The 21,383-nt window shown below is 37.0% G+C and overlaps 2 protein-coding genes across 4 annotated transcripts in view; one reads left to right on the forward strand and one right to left on the reverse strand.

Moving 5' to 3' along the window:
- The window catches only part of XRN1 (5'-3' exoribonuclease 1), a 116,122-nt gene extending 94,739 nt beyond the window's left edge, over positions 1–21,383 (forward strand). Inside the window, exons 34-42 of one of the 2 annotated variants that reach the window (XM_069473144.1) lie at positions 2,365–2,426; positions 5,252–5,374; positions 5,965–6,121; positions 8,443–8,624; positions 13,831–13,944; positions 14,040–14,142; positions 20,052–20,090; positions 20,460–20,620; positions 21,078–21,383. In XM_069473144.1, coding sequence (XP_069329245.1) covers positions 2,365–2,426; positions 5,252–5,374; positions 5,965–6,121; positions 8,443–8,624; positions 13,831–13,944; positions 14,040–14,142; positions 20,052–20,090; positions 20,460–20,620; positions 21,078–21,383 — 1,247 coding nt within the window. Of the gene's footprint in view, positions 1–2,364; positions 2,427–5,251; positions 5,375–5,961; positions 6,122–8,442; positions 8,625–13,830; positions 13,945–14,039; positions 14,143–20,051; positions 20,091–20,459; positions 20,621–21,077 lie in introns of both variants that reach the window. The other variant, XM_069473145.1, reaches the window with a different exon arrangement.
- On the reverse strand, positions 1,216–1,707 carry LOC138386621 (transcription factor BTF3 homolog 4-like). 2 transcript variants are annotated; one of them, XM_069473142.1, is made up of 2 exons: positions 1,525–1,707; positions 1,254–1,322 (listed from the first exon to the last, which is right to left on the reverse strand). In XM_069473142.1, the coding sequence occupies exons 1-2, from the start codon at positions 1,687–1,689 to the stop codon at positions 1,254–1,256; spliced, it is 234 nt and encodes a 77-aa protein (XP_069329243.1). In that variant the 5' UTR covers positions 1,690–1,707. The 2 variants fall into 2 exon arrangements, with proteins under 2 accessions (XP_069329242.1, XP_069329243.1); XM_069473141.1 differs by having other exon boundaries at positions 1,216–1,707.

The raw sequence follows: 21,383 nt of genomic DNA on the forward strand, positions 1-21,383 counted from the left end.
TATCTATATGTAATTTTTGTTTTACTTTTTAAGTACAGATTAATGTTCCTATCTGTTAAATATGGCTTAAAGTTTTTATATTTAATTCAAAGATATTTGATTTTTCTTCAAATTATTGTTTATATAAATATATGTAAACTATTTGAGTTATTATGTAGAGTCCCAGTTAGTTTCCTTGTGTGTGTGTGTGTCTCAACAAATGTTTAATGTGGATACGTGTCAGCTCACTTTTTCTTTTCCTTCATTTTATAAGATTACTTCCTCCCCCTCCTGTCTTCCTTATCTCTATTATGTTCCTTTCCTCCTCTTACCTCCCCCTCTCTGTTCCCTCTCTTACCTTTCCTTCCTCCCTTTGTCCTTCCTTCCTCTGTCTCTCATCTCATTCCCTCCCTCCCATACCCTTCCCCCTTTTCCTCTTCCCTGGCTTCTTTCCTCACCCTCTCCTTCATCCTTTATACCTCCTTCCTTCCCTCTTTCCTTCCTAACCTTCTGTTTTCTTCTTCTTTCCCCACCCACCTTTTTTTCAGACTTGCTTAATAAATAGTCCAGTGATAGAAAGTGGTAAAAAAATTAGTTATGATAATGTCCATATAATCCAGTATATCCAGTATAATAGAATATTATGCAATAATTATTTTATGCTTTTCTTACCCCATCTCCATCTTCACATCCTGTCATTTCTAAAATCCTATCAAGATAATCTCTCAAAGTTATCCTTTCCATTTCCCCTACCATCCCCCTTCACTGTCCCTTTGACAGGGCAACTAAAATACCTGCCTAATTGGTCTCCTCTTTTATTATTTATTTACTTTTTTTTTTGGTAAAGATTTGTTTTATTTCCATTGGGGGAAGGAAGAGGATAAATAGAATTGTTTTCCAATTTGCTCTCCACTATATACATACATACCTACATGCATACATACACATACATATTCCAAAAATGCCCCAAGAGAAAACCCAAGAATCAAAAATCAAAACATCCTCAAACTGCACCAACACTTCATATTTTGACCAAAAAAATAGACCCTCAGAGGAAGTGCAAAATGCAAACTCAAATGACCTAAAAATGCTGAACAAACAGCATTATTAATTTACAAAATATTGATATTACTGAACTAGTAACAGGTGATGTTCTCTGTGTCTGTAAAACTTTGGAACCACATAGCTGATTTGTTAAATCTAGTCCATGCCAATTTCCAAACACAGGAAAAAATTTTAGTTAGCTTTATTCTTTGATGCCTCATCAAAGTTTTCTACAAGATCTGGAGCGTCCTCATCCCCCTCATCAATGTCTTCTGGTTTGGGTGCTTTGCTATCCAAGACTTGCCGTGGGAACTGTTCAGCTAACTTCCTAAGGCTTTTTAAGCTGTCAGCACCAAGCTGACCTGATATTTTGGGAAGCATTTCTGTAATTGTTTTAGCTTCTGCATGACCAGTAATTGCAAAGGTGTTAGCAAACAGGGAAGCGTGGACTTTGGGATTGTAGAAATGAATAACTGTCCCATAATTTTTAATCACGTTCACCTTTTCAATACCAGCTATATTATTCACAGCCAGTTTTTTTAGAGAACTCTGAAGCTTTTTGTCATCCGCTGTGGCTGTTCTGTGTACAACCTTCTTTCTGCGAGCTGTATCCCTGCCCCCTTTCCGGACCTGAGCCTGTAGGTTGGCTATCTTTTCTTGATTCATGCTGTTGGTAAATCTGAAGCAGGGAGGGTCCTCCAACACCATCATACAGCAAGAGCAAGACCTACTTTTTTTTTTTTTTGTAGGGACAGGGTCTCGCTGTATTGCCCCAACCTGATCTCTTACTCTTCTTCTATCTACCTAATAGGCTATTGCCATATTTTAATCTTCCTAAAGCACAATTCTGATCAGATTATTACCTGCTCAAAACCTTTCTCTGATTGATTGCCCATTGCCTACCACCATAATGCCATAGTCTTCAATATCTTGCAGATTATGCCTCTAACCTTAGTTCCCTTAAGCTTCCTTAGTTCCCTTAAGCTCCATTATACTCCATGGAATTGGTCTGTTTATAGTTCCATAAACACATTCCTGCTTCCATGTCTTTTCTCTATTTCCTTTGCCTGGAATACTGAGCCTCTTGTTCTGCCCTTTGGAAACCTACTGTCCTTCAATACCCAATTCAGATGCCACCTTTCCTTTTTCCCTATTATTATCTATAAGTATCTCTTCTCCCCTTCGCCTATATTATAGATTTCTTAAGATCAGAGACTATGTCTTCTTGAAATTCTACCTGAATTTTAAACACAGTGCCTTGCTATGGTAAATATTTGATAATTTTAATTGTTGTGCAGTAAGCTCTTTCATTGACCAAAATGCCTATTTTCTTGTCTCTAGTTAAAGAAGAATGTAAGAGTCCTAAAGCTGAATGTCAGTCACAAAAAATGTCCAATAAGCAGGTAAGCTTTCTTAAAATCAAGTTTCTAATAGCCAATTTTTATGCACTTGGTGGCTCTGTGGCATCTGAGTTGAATTTTGCAACCTTTTCAAACAAATCTATAAAGTATGTGACAGAAGGGTTGCTGGAGTTAGGATGACAGTTGCTTGAATGGGAGGTTGCACCTGAAATCCTGATTGTGCCACTTAATAATTAGATGGCCTTGACCAGTTCACTGTAACTCTTGCAGCCTCAATTCTTCATCTTTAAATAGACATAAAAATATTGATCATTTGGCCAGGCACAGTGATTCACCTATAATCCTAGCACTGTGAGAGGCCGAGGCAGGAGGATCGCTTGAGGCCCGGAGCTTGAGACCAGTCTGAGCAATAGCAAGACCCTATCTCTACGAAAAATAGAAAAATTAGCAAAGCATGGTGGTGTGCACCTGTAGTCCCAGCTACTTGGGAGGCTGAGGCAGGAGGATCGCTCAAACCCAGGAGTTAGAGGTTACAGTGAGCTATGGTGACCCCACTGTACTCTAGCCTAGGTGACAGAGCAAGACCCTTTTTCAAAAATATATATATATTTTTTGATCACTTGTGGTCACTCTCTGTGTATAATCTATGTACATATGCATAGATATACCTATGCATTTATTATAAAACAATATGGAAATATATATTTACTTACACAGTGAAATTATATGGAACAACATAGCAAACCTAGCAGGGTAAATTCTGTAGAATTAGATTGGCGTAGCAGAAGGTGAGATCATTTGTGTCTTGTTTTATATAGCCTCTGCTGTTTGATAAGGATTATATATGTTAATTTTATAATCAAAGAATAATACATTTTTGATCTAAAAATATTTTAGATCTTAATTTCTGTCTTAGCAAAATATTTGGCACATAACAGATTCTCAGTAAATGGAATCCATTACTATTTAGATACTAGTAAATGGTTTAGTTACCTGACTTTTAAGACCCTCTCCTTTTGAAATTCTTACACTATTATTTCCTTTCTTCTAGAAAAAGGATTGATAAACTTTTTGTATAATAGACCTCTTTGGTGAAGCCCATAAACTTTTGTTGAAGACATTATTATTCTCAGAATAATATTTTTAATGCTAAAATAAAATATATAAGATTTTAAAGAAAACCAGTTATATTGACATACAATTGGAATCACCATTATGGTTTTCTTAGTTTGGGCTGCTACAATAAAAATAAAATAAACTGGGTGACTTGAACAACAAACATTTATTTCTCACTGTACTGGAGGCTTGGAAGTCCAAGATCAAGGCACTGACAGAATAATGCTTTTAATGATAAAAAAAAAAAACAAAAAACTGTAAGATTTGAAAGAAAACCAGTTATATTGAAATACAGTTAGAATCTGGTGACGTACTAGTGTGTGCTAAGGGCTCCCTTCCTGGCTTTCAGATGGCCTGTATTCTCATATTCTAACATACAGGGAGAAAGAACCGTATTCTATTTCTTTTTTTTTTTTAAGACAGAGTCTCCCTCTGTTGCCCAGGCTAGAGTGCCGTGGCATCAGCCTAGCTCACAGCAACCTCAAACTCCTGGGCTCAAGCAATTCTTCTGCCTCAGCCTCCTGAGTAGCTGGGACTACAGGCATGCGCCACCATGTCCGGCTAATTTTTCTATATATATTTTTAGTTGTCCAGCTAATTTCTTTCTATTTTTAGTAGAGACGGGGTCTCACTCTTGCTCAGGCTGGTCTCAAACTCCTGAGCTCAAACAATCTACCCGCCTTGGCCTCTCAAAATGCTAGGATTACAGGCATGAGCCACCACACCTGGCCTCTATTCTATTTCTTTTCTCATAAGGACACTGATAGCATCATGGGGTCTCCATCCTCATGACCTCATCTAAACCTTATTACCTCCAAAGGGCCCACCTCCCAATACCATCCCATTGGGGGTTAGAGTTTCAACATAACAATTAGGAGGTAACACAAACATGCAGTCCATATCACTGGTTTATTGCCTCTATTCATAATTGAAGGAAATGTTGAATCTCATTTAGAGGTTAATGAAGATAAAAATGTAATTTTGGTCAGGCGTGGTGGCTCACGCCTGTAATCCTAGCACTCTGGGAGGCCAAGGCGGGAGGATCACTTGAGGACAGGAGTTCGAGAGCAGCCTGAGCAAGAGCGAGACCCCATCTCTACTAAAAATAGAAATTATCTGGACAACTAAAAACATATATAGAAAATATTAGCCAGGCATGGTGGCACATGCCTGTAGTCCCAGCCACTCGGGAGGCTGAGGCAGGAGGATCACTTGAGCCTGGGAGTTTGAGGTTGCTGTGAGCTAGGCTGACGCCACAGCACTCACTCTAGCCTGGGCAACAAAGCGAGACTCTGCCTCAAAAAAAAAAAAAAAAAACCAAGATGTAATTTTTTCCCCATTAAAGTTTATAGGCCCCTTTTTCTTCTTACAATATAAAAGGGAAAATAACACATAAAAATTTTCCAACAGTTTATTTAGCACACTATTAAGTAGTAAATATAAATATATTTGTACAAAAGAAAGCTCATTCTTACTTTTTTATAGACTTTTGGAGGGCCTGCCAAATGTAACATTAAGCTATTGAAGAGAAATGAAAGTCCAGAAGTCTCAGAAACCCAAAAGGTTGTGACTGGTTATCCAAATGCTATTGATAAGGTAAAAGACCATATATTCAGTTTCTCTTCCCAAACTTTAACACCTGGGAAGACGATTTGAATGAAAATTGAATGACCATTTTTGTATATAAAACTCTTAGTTTTTTCTGTATTCTTGTACTTTCATCTTCATGCACAAAATATTTATTCTTCTAGACTAACTCTGGAATTGAGAACTTTTTAGCATCCTTGAATATCTCCAAAGAAAATGAAGTACAGTCATCTCATCATGGAGAGCCTCCAAGTGAAGAGCATTTATCACCACAGTCATTTGCTATGGTTCGTATTTTGTAGGAGCTTTTTTACTATGGTACTTTCTCTGTTAGCCATGTATATAAACCCCATGCAACTGTTCAAACATTTTTCCTTCATATAGGCTGGTGTGCTGCATCATTACTGTCATCCTGTGAGGATCGTATTTTGTAGGAGCTTTTTTACTATGGTACTTTCTCTGTTAGCCATGCATATAAACCCCATGCAACTGTTCAAACATTTTTCCCTCATATAGGCTGGTGTGCTGCATCATTACTGTCATCCTGTGAGGAAAACCAGGCTGCCCTGGGCAACTTAGCCATCTTTTTCCTTTTCCTCTTTAGACCATAGCTCCTCTGCTTTTCAAACATTGCAAATAGGTAACTGGGCCAAAAGTTAAGCAGAAGGATACATATTGTTTCCATACCTGGAAATGTGGATATTTATTTCAGGTTTTGACTATTGATTTTCCTTACTCTCTATCCAAATGTAGTTAGTATCTTAATTTTTAGCAGTGTAACTCTTCCAAAGAAAGATCAATAAGTTCTATAAATCTAATGTTGGATTTTCTCTCCCCACCCCCACTACATCCATATGAATCGTTTTCAAAAAAGAAGGGAACACGAATGCTTAAAGAAATTCTAAAAATTGATGGCTCTGACACAGTGGACCACAAAAAGGAAATGAAACAATTTGGTAATGAAGTCACTGTTTCTTCTAATAGAAGAGATGAATATGGATCGTCCTCACAGCCTAAACAAAATAAGAAATTAGGTAAGTAAACTAGGTACTATTGCTAATAATGAATATCATTTAAAAAATTCACTTCATTTTAATCCTGTGCTTCCTAAAGATGAAATTACTTTTATTTTTAAAAGAGAATAATTTTTATGCTTGTATCAGTTATATAATAACTATGTAACCAATATATAGTTCCTAAATATCTTCTTGTGATTACTTAAATTGTATTGTTACAGATACTCATTCTGTAGATACCCAAACCTTGAAAGATTTTCACATCTTAGCCTTTTTTCTCAGTAATTTAAAAATATTTGTATAACTTAAATACATTATTTAACTCTTCTAAAATTCTTCTTTCGTATTTATAAAATGAGACTAATACATTGCAAATGACTGTTGTGATTATATATCAAGTATAAAGCAATTAGGACTATATCTGATATATTGCCAATAATTGATATTGGTATTATTTAAACAACTTGACTAATGTAAAACTAGAAAAAGCTATAAAATAAATTAAAATTCATGAATGGAGGTAGACATTGGAAAGTGGGTCATTTCCTTAAATCTGTGATGCCTATAGTATAATATCTGGCACATGACTAGATTTCAATAAATATCCATCATATTTACTCCTGTGCCAGGAGTAGTGTTTTGTCTCTGTAATTATCTGCTGAAGGCTACCAGGAAGAATGACTAATATAAAAGTGGGTAAGAAGAGAAGTTTCTCAGAGAAGTAAAAAAAAAAAAAATAGAATAAGCAGATCTAAATTTATTAAGGATCAAAATCTAGAACAAAAGCAGAGCCTACCTCCATTTATATTCCAGTGAATATTAGGATAACTAATTAATTAAAAATTTTATAAACTATTAGAAAACTAGTTAATTAATTATAGTGACTGACATGCTCCTGAAATAGAGCAAAATAAAACTTTAAAACAAAATTAGAGGTCGGGCGTGGTGGCTTACGCCTGTAATCCTAGCACTCTGGGAGGCTGAGGCGGGAGGATCACTCGAGGTCAGGAGTTCAGGACCAGCCTGAGCAAGAGTGAGACCCCCATCTCTACTAAAAATAGAAAGAAATTAGCTGGACAACTGAAAATATATAGAAAAAATTAGCCGGGCATGGTGGCACATGCCTGTAGTCCCAGCTACTCAGGAGGCTGAGGCAGAAGGATTGCTTGAGCCTGGGAGTTTGAGGTTGCTGTGAGCTAGGCTGACACTATGGCACTCTAGCCCAGGCAACAGAGCGAGACTCTGTCTCCCAAAAAAAAAAAAAAAAATTAGATATAAAGGTTGCACGATTAAAAACCAGACCTTACAGTCAATAGCTCTAAATCCAGCCCATGTTATAGAAGTACCTGACTCTGTGAATTTGGACAAGCCACTTGATCTCTTTTTTAATCTATAATTGTAGAGGTTTAGATTAATTCTTCACTAAAGTATGCTCTTACTCTGTTAGTGAGTTTATTGATCATAAAAAGTGTGAACATTCAGAATTTTTAAATCATCTTTTATATAAAAACACTTAGACTTAATTTCAGAAAAACTTTTAAGAAGCATCATTTTTGAGCAACAAAGATAATAATCCATGTGTCTCAGAACATAAGATGGAATTGCAAGAATTGAAACAGAAGCCAAAACCTTAAAACTTAAGGATTAATTGTAAATCAGCTCAAGAAAACCATTTGCGTGTTCAAATTTTACCTGAAACAATACCATACAGTCATTAGTTGCTCAAGATTTTCCTTTTTGACAGTCATCTACTTAGCATATTTTAAAATCTTTATCTTAATAATTCATCATTGGCCAGACATGGTGGATGCAATGGCTTCATGCCTGTAATCCCAGCACTTTGGGAGGCTGAGACAAGAGGATCACTTGAAGTCAGGAATTCAAGACCAGCCTGGGCAACATAGGGAGACCCCTGTCTCTACCAAAAAAAAAAAAAAAAAAGTAGCCAGGTTGGTGGCATGTCCTAGTTATTCAGGAGGCCGAGATGGGAGAATTGCTTGAACCCAGGAGTTCAAGATTACAGTGAGCTATGATCATGCCACTGCACTCCAGCCTGGGTGACAGAGCAAGACCCTCTCTCTAAAAAATAATAACAATAATAATTTATCATTAATCAGTTATAATCATCTAAAAATCTTTATTGATATCTCAGTAATTTTAGGCATTACTAAATAGTTCTCTTTTTTTTGATAGTTCTTATATTTGAACTTCATGGACGATTCATTTTTTCATCTTTTAACAATTTCCTGCCTGCTCTTTTATAAAACCCTGCAATTATGTACATAATTCAAGATATTATTTTATTAATATAGATATATCCTCTTCTCTTTTTTTGGTAGCATATTATGTGAACCACCCTCACAGTGCTAATGAATACCATAATGTTCAGTCTATGGACAGTGTGTGTTGGCCTGCTCCCAGCCAGATCCCCCCTGTGTCTACACCAGTAACTGAACTTTCTCGAATTTGTTCCCTTATTGGAATGCCACAACCAGATTTCTCCTTTCTTAGGACACCACAGGTATAGTATACTACTGTTCCATTTATATAAATTCTTCAACTCTAAGCTTAAATAAAATCTTGAATGAAAATATCTGGCTAGAAAAAAAATACAATGGGGCCATTTTTTAAAATGTTATAAGCAGGATATTATGCTTCTCACTCTGGCTATTCTATTTATACATAACCAGAGCCCTCAGGTAGGCTGACAGACATGAACCTGGGCAGCAGGTAGCCTGGGAAGATTCTCCAGACTGACAGAGATAGGGATCTTGGTCTACAGTAGCGGTTTTCAAATTTTTTGGTCTCAGAAACTCCCCCCCTTTTTTGGAGGACCCCAAAGAACATTTATTTACTTGTGTTATGCCCATATTTACTATATTAGAAATTAACACTGAAAAAAATTAAATGTTTATTTAATTCATTGTTTATTAAAAATAACTTTTCTAAAAATTTTAGTGAGAAGAGTGGTATTACTCTACACTTTTAAAATCTTTTCCACCGCTGGACTCTCATTCTCTTGTGATATGTTGTTTTGGTAGAAATACATGGCCTCAGATACATAATTGGGAGAAAGAGGAAAATTTTAATAGCATTTTCAGATAGTTATGGCTATTCTTTGATACTACACTAAAACTTAAAAGTAGTATTTTCTTTAAGGGTAGTTACAGTATGAAATCTGAAACCATATCAGTGAACTTTTTGTCTTTTATATACTTGTAAGAAAATGGCAAATGAGAAACAGGGCAAATAGTATCTTAATATTATTATGAAAATAGTTTTTTTTTTTGGCCGGGTATGGCGGCTCACGCTTGTAATCCTAGCACTCTGGGAGGCCAAGGCAGGCGGATTGCTCAGGAATTTGAGACAAGCCTGAGAAAGAGCGAGACCCTGTCTCTACTATAAATAGAAAAAATTAGCCAGGCATGGTGGCACATGCCTGTAGCCCCAGTTTCTTGGGAGGCTGAGGCAGGAGGATCACTTGAGCCCAGGAGTTTGAGGTTGCTGTGAACTAGGCTGATACCTCGGCACTCTTGCCTGGGCAACAGAGTGAGACTCTGTCTTAAAAAAAAAAAAATTGGGTTACAGACCTAAATGTAAGACCTTTTTAAAATGGTAAAACTCTTAGAAGAAAACATAGGGCAAAATTTTCACAACATTGGGGCATAGAGAACAAAAGAAAAAAATAGAAAAATTGGACTTAATGAAAAATTTTAAATTTTATACATCAAAAGACAATAACAAGAGAATTAAAAAGGCAAACCATACAATGGGAGAAAATATTTCCTAATGATATATCTAATAAGGTATTAATATCCAGAATGTATAGAGAACTCCTAGAACTCAACAACAAAAAAACCCCAATGTAAAAATGGTCAAAGGACTTGGGTAGACATTTCTTCAAAAAAGACATACAAATGGCCAATAAGCACATGAAAAGATGTGCAACATCCCTCATCACTGGAGAAATGCAAATCAGATCCACAATGAGATATCACCTCGCACCCACTAGAGTGGCTACTATCAAAAAAAAAACAAAAAATGGTAAGTATTGGTGAAATTATGGAGAAATTAGAACCCTTTTACACAGTTTGTAGAAATGTAAAATAGTACAGTTGCTATGGAAAACAGTATTGTGGTTCCTCAAAAAATCAAAAATAGAATTACCCTGTGATCCAGTATTCCACTTGTGCATGTATTTGTGTATGTATACCCAAAAGATTGAAAACACAGTCTCAAAGACATATTTGTACACTCAGGATTATAGCAGCATTATTCACAACAGCTAAAATGTGGAAGGATAAATGGGTAAGCAAGATGTGGTATATGCATACATTGGAATATTATTCAGCCTTAAAAAGGAAGGAAATTCTAACATATACTACAACATGGATGAACCTTGAGGGCTTTATGATAGATGAAATAAACCAGGCACAAAAAGACACACATTGTATGATTCCACTTATATAAGTATTTAGAACAGCCAGAATCAGAGAAATGGACAGTAGAATAGTAGATTAGTGGTTGCCAAGAATTGGGAGAAGGAGGAAGTGGGTAGTTATTGTTTATTGTGTATAGAGTTCAGTTGTTTTTTTTTTTTTAATTTCAGAACATTATGGTGGTACAAACGCTTTGGTTACATAAATTGCCTTTGTACCGCCCGAGTTAGAGCTACAAGCATGCCCGTCCCCCAGACAGTGTGCACCACACTCGTTAGGTGTGTTTACTCATCCCCTTCTCCCCCCAACCTTCCTGACACCTGATAAATGTTACTTCCTTATGTGCACATAAGTTTTGATCAGTAAGTACCAATCTAATGCTGAGTACGTGTGATGGTTTTTTTCTCATTCTTGTGATGCTTCACTTAGGAGAATAGGCTCCAGCTCAGTCCAGGATGATAAAAGATATCCTTTCACCATTTTTTTTGATAGCTGAGTAGTACTCCATGGTATACATATACCACATTATGTTAATCCACTCATGGATTGATGGGCAGTTGGGTTGTTTCCACATCTTTGCAATTGTGAATTGTGCTGCTATAAACATTCAAGTGTAGATGTCTTTTTTATACAATGTCTTTTTTTCCTTTGGGTAGATACCCAGTAGTGGGCTTGCTGGATCAAATGGTAGTTCTACTTTTAGTTCTTTGAGGTATCTCCATTTTACTTTCCATAGAGGTTGTACTAGTTAGCAGTCCCACCAGCAGTGTATGAGTGTTCCTGTCTTTCTACATCCACACCAACATTTGTTGCTTTGGGACTTTTTGATAAAAGCTATTCTCACTGGAGTTAAGTGATAACTCATGGTTTTGATTTGCATTTCCCTGATGATTAGAGATGTTGAACATTTTTTCATGTCTGTAGGCCATTAGTCTGTCTTCTTTCGAAAAGTTTCTGTTCATGTCTTTTGCCCACTTTTTAATGAGGTTGTTTGATTTTTTGCTTGCTGATTTTCCTGAGTTCTATATCAATTCTAGTTATCAGCACTTTATCAGATATATAGCATGCAATATATCTGCAATATATTTCTTCCATTCTGTAGGTTGTCTGTTCATTCTAATGATAGTTTACCTGGCTGTGCAGAAGCTTTTTAATTTGATTAGGTCCCATTTATTTATTTTTGTTGTTGCTATGATTGCTTTTGGGGTCTTCTTCATAAATTCCTTGCCTAGGCTGATATCTATAAGAGTTTTTCCAACATTTTCTTCTAGAATTCTTATGGTTTCATGCATTAGATTTAAGTCTGTTAACCATCATGAGTTGATTTTTGTAAGTGGTGAGAGGTGTGGATCCTGTTTCAATCTTCGACATGTTGCTATCCAATTTTCTCAGCACCATTTATTGAATAGGAGGTATTCTTTTCTCCAGTGTATGTTTTTGTCTGCTTTGTCAAAGATCAGATGGCAAGTATGAGGATGGTTCTGTATCTCGGTTCTCTGTTCTGATTCATTGGTCTATGTCTCTGTTCTTGTGCCAGTACCTTGATGTTTTGGCTACTATGGCCTTGTAGTATAGCTTGAAGTCTGGTAAATTGATGCCTCCCAATTTGTTCTTTTTGCTTAAGGTTGCTTTTGCTATATGGGGTCTTCTCTGGTTCCATATGAAGCATAGAGTTATTTTTCCTAGATCTGTGAAAAATGATATTAGTATTTTAATAGGGATTGCATCGAATCTGTAGATCCACTTTGAGTAGTATAGACATTTTAACAGTATTTGTTCTGCCATCTGTTTATGTCCCTGCTATTTCCTTCCTTAATGTTTTGTAGTTCTTCCTGTAGAGGTATTTCACCTCCTTAGTTAAATATATTGTTAGGTATTTTATTTTCTTTGTTCCTATTGTTAAAGGTATTGAGTCTTTGATTTGGTTCTTAGCTTGACTGTTGTTGGCGTATATGGATGCTACTGATTTGTGTACATTGATTTTGTACCCCGAGACTTTGCTGAATTTATTTACCAATTCCAGTAGTCTCTTAGCAGAATCTTTGGGGTTTTCTAGATATGAGATGATATCACCAGCAAAGAGCGATAGTTTGACTTCTTCTGCTTCCATTTGGATACCCTTGATTTCCTTTTCTTGTCTGATTGCTCTGGCTAGGACTTCCAGCACTATGTTGAATAGAAGTGGTGATAGAGGGCAACCTTGTCTGGTTCCAGTTCTAAGCGGGAATGCTTTCAGTTTTTTCCCTGTTGAGTATGATGTTGGCTGTGAGTTTGTTGTATATGCTGGCAGAGGCCCGGGAGAAACCATGGAATACGGGAAGCCTGGAAAGGAATAAGGCCTGCTACAGACTGCTGGATTGCGGGTCTCAGACAGCCCACCTCCACACACAGACTTTCTGGTTGAGTGAGGCCATTTCAGCCCCTCCCTGGCAGCTTTGTCCAGAGGTAGGGAACAGATCTTTGACCTCTGCCAAAGCAGATCTCTTGCCAGCATTTGTGGAGCTTAAGGGCAGGCTCACCTAACCCAGCCCCACCCAACCTCAGTCCCCCATCCACCTCTGCTCTGGTGGAGAATAAGATTCACCTTGAAGTTCCAGGGCCCCACCCACAATCTCAAGAATTAGAGTGTTTCTCCTGAGGAACTAAAGCTGATCACAGGTCCCAAAACCAACATTGCTGCTTGTTCCTTCTGGCAAGTGCCACCTACTGATAGGGAGGTCAATTTGCATGCCCTTTTACTGTGTTTACTGACTCAATTATGCAGGGTGTGATTGATTCTCACCCATAAGCAACACCTACTGGCTCAGAGATTAAATTGGGCTTGTCATTGTCTAAAAAAGGGTCAGATGGTAAATATTTTAGGCCTTATGGGTGATATGTTCTCTATCACAATTTCTCATCTCTACAGTTAGAGTGTGAAAGTAAACTTTAAGAATGAATGTGGCTAAGTTCCAGTAAACTTTATTTACTAATGCTAAAGGAGATGTAACTCGTAGTTTCTCAATCCAAAACCCAGAAAAACATTTTTCTGGCTTTTATTTGCATCAGGATGCCTAATTCTTCAGCCAGTTTAGAGAGCATTTTATTTTGTAAATATTAAAAGGTAGAGCAACAATTCTAAAATTTTTCATGGCAACTCAAAACTTAAAGACCATTTTTAAATTCTTGAGTTGTTTTTTTCAGAATGTCAGATTGAATTATGCTACTTATTTAGACTAAACTTTGGGAGAAGAGGTCAACTTCCTAGACAGATAATCTCATAGACATCTATATTCTTTTTTTTTTTAGACAATGACTGTTTGCCAGGTAAAGTTATCTAATGGCTTATTGGTACATGGGCCACAGTGCCATTCTGAGAATGAAGCCAAGGAGAAAGCTGCACTTTTTGCTTTACAACAGTTGGTAAGAACTGTCCATGACTTCTCTATTAAATTTTAAATTAGTCTCTATAAATAGTTTTTGTTATATTGTCTTATAACTTTTAAATACTTCCACAGGGCTCCTTAGGAGTGAATTTCCCTTTGCCTCCACCAATGTTTCCAAATTATCCTTCTGCCATACCACCCAGAAGCATTCCTCCAGTTTTTCCCCAACCTACTGGTAAGATATTTTGCTTTCCTAAGTATTTGTCATTGAGTTGTTATTTTTACTGAGTTCTTTTAAGAATCATCATTTTTAAGAAATCAAAAAATGTATTCAGATGTCTAGGAATATAAGAAGAGATTGTGAGAAGTAAGTCTGAAGCCAAGGCTTGCAGATTCATCTAGAAATACCATTCTCCTCCTATAGCCTCTGATATGGCCAGAGTAGTACGGAGTTTCTTTGTAGTGGGCAGGGCCTTATTCCCCGGTAGCTGCCAACAGATGAATTTAGGTTTAAGTTAGACGTCAAAAACACAGGCAATAAAAGCATCATGTAATTTCTTTGGGACGCTGTTTTCTTATTTGTATTATACTGTGTCCAGGATCTCTTTGAAACTAATATTTTATAATTTTATGATTCTAAATCTTAAGTTCATTAGATATTTCTTTTATCACTCAACCTTTTTCCTGATAGCAGTTGGCTTCTTTATATCTTATTATTATAATATTTTAAAGCCAATAACTTATTTAAGTTTAGAAAATTACTTTTTGAGGCTACAGTATTATCAGGTATTATTCTAGGAATAATATCCTAGAGCTTATCCTTATTATAAATATTAGAAAGGCTAATAATGCTGATTAAATGTACAACATGCAGTTATCTCTTCTCCTTTAATTCCATTAAACTGAATAATAAAGGATTTAAAAAGTGTATACCTACAAGGGCAAAGAGATAGGAGAAGAAATATCAGCAGATTTGAAGAGATTTAGAAAGAGTTTGTGATGAAAAAACAATTAAAGAAGTAACCAATTTGGCAGAGCATGATTAAGCTACAAAGTAAAGTACCTGTAGAAGAGGTTACAAGTGAGCTGATGAACAGATTGTGCCTCACAGTTCCCAAGATATTCTGAACTGTCAGAGAAGATATCAGAAATTATCAGAGAAGGCAAAGATGAGGCACAGGCTGAAAAGAGAGACATTGGTTGAAAGTCTGTATGTGGAGTGATGGGACCACCTCCCCATACAACAAGCAATTGCCTCTTCACGAAAAAGACTGGAAGTATTTTCTCTGGAGGGGCCTCTCTAGATATGAGGAGTGTCCTCTCTAGATATGAGGGCACCAGTACAGAGTAGAGAATGAAATACGAGAATAAAGACAGAGGTTAAAGAAAAGTTCTCTTTTTTCCCCTTCCTATTCTCCGATTGTAGCCAGCCATACCTTTTCATAGGAAATTGGAGGATGGTCCTCTTTTTTTTCTTTTTTTTTTTTTTTTTGAGACAGAGTCTTGCTCTGTTGCCCCAGTGCCATGGGGTCAGCACAGCTCACAGCAACCTCAAACTCTTAGCCTCAAGTAATCATCCTGCCTCAGCCTCCCGAGTAGCTGGGACTACAGGCATGCGCCACCATGCCTGGCTAATTTTTTCTATATAGATTTTTAGTTGTCTGGCTAATTTCCTTCTATCTTTTTTTTTTTTTTTTTTTTTTTTTTTTTTTTTTTTTTTTTTTTTTTTGAGACAGAGTCTCACTTTGTTGCCCGGGCTAGAGTGAGTGCTGTGGCGTCAGCCTAGCTCACAGCAACCTCAAACTCTTGGGCTTAAGCGATCCTCCTACCTCAGCCTCCCGAGTGGCTGGGACTACAGACATGCACCACCATGCCCGGCTAATTTTTTCTATATATATTTTTAGTTGTCCATATAATTTCTTTCTATTTTTAGTAGAGACGGGGTCTCGCTCTTGCTCAGGCTGGTCCTTCTATCTTTAGTAGAGACGGTGTCTCTATCTTGCTCAGGGTGGCCTCAAACTCCTGGTCTCAAGTAATTCTCCGACCTTGGCCTCCCAAAGTGCTGGGGTTATCAGCATAAGCCACCACATTTGGCCTCTGTTCTTTCTTATTTTCCAGCTTTTGTCTTCCTTGGCTTTGCTAGGGCTTTATATACTACATTTTAAAATTTGACTGAACAATTTTACTTGTTCTCCAATTATTCTTTTTTCATAGAATCTTGTTTTTGTTTTTTGGTTGCAATACTGTTTTATTTCACTGAAGATATTAATTACATCTGTTTTTGAAGTCTTCTTTTTTTCTGTATTTTCTCTGTTTCCAGATCTTTTAAATTTCTTTTTGATTTGGGCTTTCTCTTTGTTTTTACAGATTTTCCTTTAATGTTGAGTGATCACAGTCTAGTAATATGAAAGAGGGAAACACTAAAACAGTGATTAGAAGCAGGATCTATGTGGGGAGGGAGCAGGGCTAGATGATTTGAGGTCTTCACTCTAAGATGACTGACAAGTGAGCCAGCCTTTTGGTTGGGACACTCTAAAAGTCAGTAGGTCTTTTCTTTGGAGGTCAATGAATTTTTCAAAAGGACCATCCTCTTGGCTGGGCACGGTGGCTCACGCCCATAATCCTAGCATTCTTCGAGGCTGCAGTGAGCTATGATTGTACCACTGCTGTCTAGCCTGGACTACTGAGTGAGAAGACCCTGTCTCAAAAAAAGAACAGAGATTTAGAGGAACACTGCACAAATCCAGATCCAGCACCTTTTTTATTGTAGTTCCACAAGAAAAGATCTGAGATAATGGAAAGGAGGAAATTATCAAAGAAATAAGACAAGAATGTTTCCTAGAACTAAAGGATATGTATCCCTGAATCAAAAGGGCCACCAAGTGCTTAGCACAATGAATTAAAAAAGACTCAGATTATGTTGAAATTCAGAATACCAGTGATAAAGAGATGGTCCTAAAGAGCTTCAGAGAAGAGGGCAAATACAGTACATGTAAAAGACCAAGAATCAGAATGGCATTGCACTATTTAACAGTGCCTAGACACTAGAAAGTATTGACTACCTCAAAATCCTGAAGTAGAATGAGTTTCATCTTAGATTTCTCTGTATAGCCAAACTATGAGTCTAATACAAACGTAAAGACATTTTCAGACCTGCAAATTTATATCTTATATAACCTTTCTTAAGAAGCTACTGAATTATATGCTCCAGTAAAACAAAGCAGTAGTTATAAAAAGCAAAAAAAAAAAACCATAAGACCAAAACAAGATCTTGTATAGTTAGTTATGCAATGAATGAAAATCCCAGGATGCCAACTGCTCAATATGTGTAGAAAGTAACTTGTCCCAACTAGAGAAGCAGAAGGAAGTCTTAGCAGGTAAGGAAGGTTATTTGATAGATGGGCAACATTTGGAAAAACATTAAGGATAGTATATAGAAGACTAAGGAGCTTTTAAAAGATAGTTAAATAAAAACAAACGTTTTGGCCAGGTGCAGTGGCTCACACCTGTAATCACAGCACTTTGGGAGGCCAAGGTAGGAGAATCACTTAAGCCCAGGAATTCAGGGTTACACTGAGCCGTGATTGGGCCACTGTACTCCAGCCTGGACAACAGAACAAGATTCTGTCTCTAAAAATAGAAGGGTTTTACAAGATAAGAAACATAATCAGAGAACCTTGCTTGGCTCTGCAGTGACACTATTTATATAGTCACATGCCATAACACTGCCTATATATTTAGACAAATGTCATAATAATTCTTACATTGGGAGGACAGGGCAGTATTATACTAAGGGGTAAGGCAAAAAAACTAAATTTTGGTCTATCTTAATAGGAAGTCAAAATACCTACAATTAATAAATCACTAACCAGTAACATAAGCAAATTATTGAACAGTATGGAAATAAACTTCTAAAGCAGTTAAACCTGGAGTGGAACAGGTAGCTGCTGCTTTATGTTGAAAACCTTTTTTTTTAGGCCGGGCGCGGTGGCTCACGCCTGTAATCCTAGCACTCTGGGAGGCCGAGGTGGGCGGATCGTTTGAGCTCAGGAGTTCGAGACCAGCCTGAGCAAGAGCGAGACCCCATCTCTACTAAAAATAGAAAGAAATTATATGGACAGCTAAAAATATATATAGAAAAAAAACTAGCTGGGCATGGTGGTGCATGCCTGTAATCCCAGCTACTCGGGAAGCTGAGGCAGTAGGATCGCTTGAGCTCAGGAGTTTGAGGTTGCTGTGAGCTAGGCTGACGCCACGGCACTCACTCTAGCCTGGGCAACAGAGTGAGACTCTGTCTCAAAAAAAAAAAAAAAAAAAAAAAAAAACCTTTTTTAGTACAATATGTATATAGTTCTTTGATTTTTTTTCCCAGTCTCAATTTTATTTTAATTTCATGAACTATTGCCATATTGTTTCCCAGATTGGCTTGCTATGCCAATTTGATTTTTTTTTAAATGTAATTTGTCTGAGGTAATAAGTTACAAAGTAGCCGAACTAGCATTCAAAATCCAAGTCTGTCTGTTTCCAAAGCCCATGTTTTTGTACTACACTGGCATACCTTTGACTATAAACAATGTTTTAGTCATAAAATTTTTTTTTTTTTTTTTTTAAACAGAGTCTCACTCTGTTGCCCAGGCTAGAGTGCCGTGGCGTCAGCCTAGCTCACAGCAACCTCAAACTCCTGGGCTCAAGAGATCCTCCTGCCTCAGCCTCCCAAGTAGCTGGGACTACAGGCATGCGCCACCATTCCCAGCTAATTTTTTCTATATGTATTTTTAGTTGTCCATATAATTTCTTTCTATTTTTTTAGTAGAGACGGGATCTCACTCTTGCTCAGGCTGGTCTCGAACTCCCGAGCTCAAGCGATCCACCCACCTCAGCCTCCCAGAGTGCTAGGATTACAGGCGTGAGCCACCGCACCTGGCCCATAAAATTTTTATGACATAATGGATGTGATGTTTTCATATAACTCAATGTAGTAATATCACTGTAACTTGTAAAATCTAATTTGCTTCTTTTTCAAAAATGAATCCAAGAACCATATATAAGTTAATTTTAAGTAATTAGTATGGAGGAAAATGTGTTTCTCATACATATATATATATATTTTTTTTTTTTTTTTTTTTTTTTTTTTTGAGACAGAGTCTCACTCTGTCACCCTGGGTAAAGTACGGTAGCATCATCATAGCTCACAGCAACCTCAAATTCCTGGGCTCGATGGATCCTCCTGTCTCAGCTTCCTGAGTAGCTGGGACTACAGGCACATACCATGTCACCGGGCTAATTTTTCTATTTTTAGTAGAGATGGGGCCTCACTGTTGCTCAGGCTGGTCTCAAACTCCTGAGCTCAAGTGATCCTCCCGCCTCAGCCTCCCAGAGTGCTAGGATTACAGGCGTGAGCCATCACGCCTGGCCCGAGTTTTATATTTATTAAGTGATTTATTGGGGAAATTGTGGAGTTGGCCTATATATAAGATTAGCATAGCATCTTTTAAATAGATCTTCTTAGCATTATGACTCCCACCAAAGTTGCTTGTAGGTAATATTAAGACCTAATTTTCTAATGAGTGTTTTCTAACTAGTGTTTTTCATATTAAAAATTTTCTTCACCCTGTAATTTGTATATGTGTAATTCATAACACTTAAATATGATTCTTCTCTTCTGATCCCAAAATTTCTTAAATGGCTGAATTTTAATTAAGCTGTACTATTTTATAGGTCTGGCTGCTTTTTTCTCTCTCTGAAAAGAAGGCTTGAATATAATTCGTATCTTCTTCAGTTTCAATGTGCTGGTGTCTTGATTGTCACTGTTTAATGCAGTAATTCCCAAATGCTACACTGATGCAGACTATCTGCGTAAGAATCCCCTGTGGAGCTTAACTATACAGATTCCAGGGCCCCTCAAAGTCTGGCTCACTATGTCTGAGGCCCTGCCCAGAAGTCTGTATTTCATAAGCTCCCCAGGTGATTCAGATATACAAATCACGTTTGGGAACCATTGGTTCAATACATTTTTAATAAGAAACAAAATGTAAATGAAAAAATCCTTGAATTACAAATATTAGAATAGGGAAAAGAAAGATTCTACATGTCAAATAAAAGTGACCAGATTTCAGGACTTGAGCTTTTTTGGTTTTTTTGTAGGCTGGGATCACTATGGAAGCAACTTAGCATTGGGGGCAGGTGAGATCCTTAAGATTTCTTTCTTTGGGCCCAGGCTTTTCTCTCCCAAGGGACAGTCTCATGACCCTTTTACTTTTTTTAAAATATAATTGCAAATATTTCTAAAGCTCTTATGAGCATATGGTTTTATTGTCCTTTGCAGACCAGCATAATAATGATAAATTCATTTCTATAGATAATTCACAGTCCTAAGGGCTCCAGAGGTTAAATGTTCTAAGCAAGAGTAACTTTGAGTTCAGTGTAGGCCTTTTGCCAAAGGTGGGTGCATGGGGAAGCCCAAAAAGGCTGGCAGAAGGAAGTCTTACATTTCAGGGCTTTGATGCTACACACTATTTTACTAAGAGAAAAATTTTCTGTGATTTTTAGCAGCAAATATAATGCCTTCATCATCTCATCTCTTTGGCTCAATGCCATGGGGACCACCAGTGCCAGTTCCTGGGAAGCCCTTCCATCATACTTTATATTCTGGGACCATGCCCATGGCTGGGGGAATGCCAGGTGGTATGCACAATCAGTTCATACCTCTGCAGGTGAGACCTGGAACGAGAATTATTATTTTTTAAGAGAATTATTTTTTAAATGCTCAAAGACTATTGATAGAAATTTGTTTATTCAATTTACTTATTCAGTGCCAACTAGAAATCTAGTACTGGTTTGGGTACTGATAATATAATGGTGACAAGTCTGACCTGTCCCTGCTGTGTTTGTGTGCTAATAAATAATAACAATTGTAGCAAGTAATAATATGCTATTCTAACACAAAGTGATTTAAAATCAGGAATTAAATTTTTTTATTATTAAACATGGAGAATTTTTAAATATTTTATTTGTAACTAAATTGTTTGATTACTAAAGTCTGCTTTGGAAATTTTAAATGGAAGTCACAAAGCAGTGATTGACAAATATTAGCAGCATGGTTTATGGTATCTTCTGACACTAGCTTTTTTTGCCTATATTGTTAATTAATGATGCCTTTATTCCTTAAAGGTTACTAAAAAAAGGGTTGCAAACAAAAAGAACTTGGAGAATAAGGAGGTCCAGAGTTGTTCTCAAGCTACCGCACTTCAAACTAGCCAGCCAGATTCTTCTGATATCACCAAAGTAATTCCACAGGACAATTCATCAGCTTCCTTAAAGTCCTCTCAGATTGCCCAACCTGCATCTTCTTCTCAAGCTGAAACTGCTTCTCAAGGCCATAGTAGGTCGCACCATAAGTCAACACCAGGCTCTTCTTCAAGAAGAAAATCGAGAAAACTGGCTGTCAATTTTGGCATTTCTAAACCTTCTGAATAA

The sequence above is a fragment of the Eulemur rufifrons genome, chromosome 7 (genome assembly GCF_041146395.1).
Source record: "Eulemur rufifrons isolate Redbay chromosome 7, OSU_ERuf_1, whole genome shotgun sequence".
NCBI lineage: Eukaryota > Metazoa > Chordata > Mammalia > Primates > Lemuridae > Eulemur > Eulemur rufifrons.

Coding starts and splice junctions, on each gene's coding strand:
- LOC138386621 (XM_069473141.1), bottom strand. CDS start 1,689: ATGAATCAAGAAAAGATAGCCAACCTACAGGCTCAGGTCCGGAAAGGG.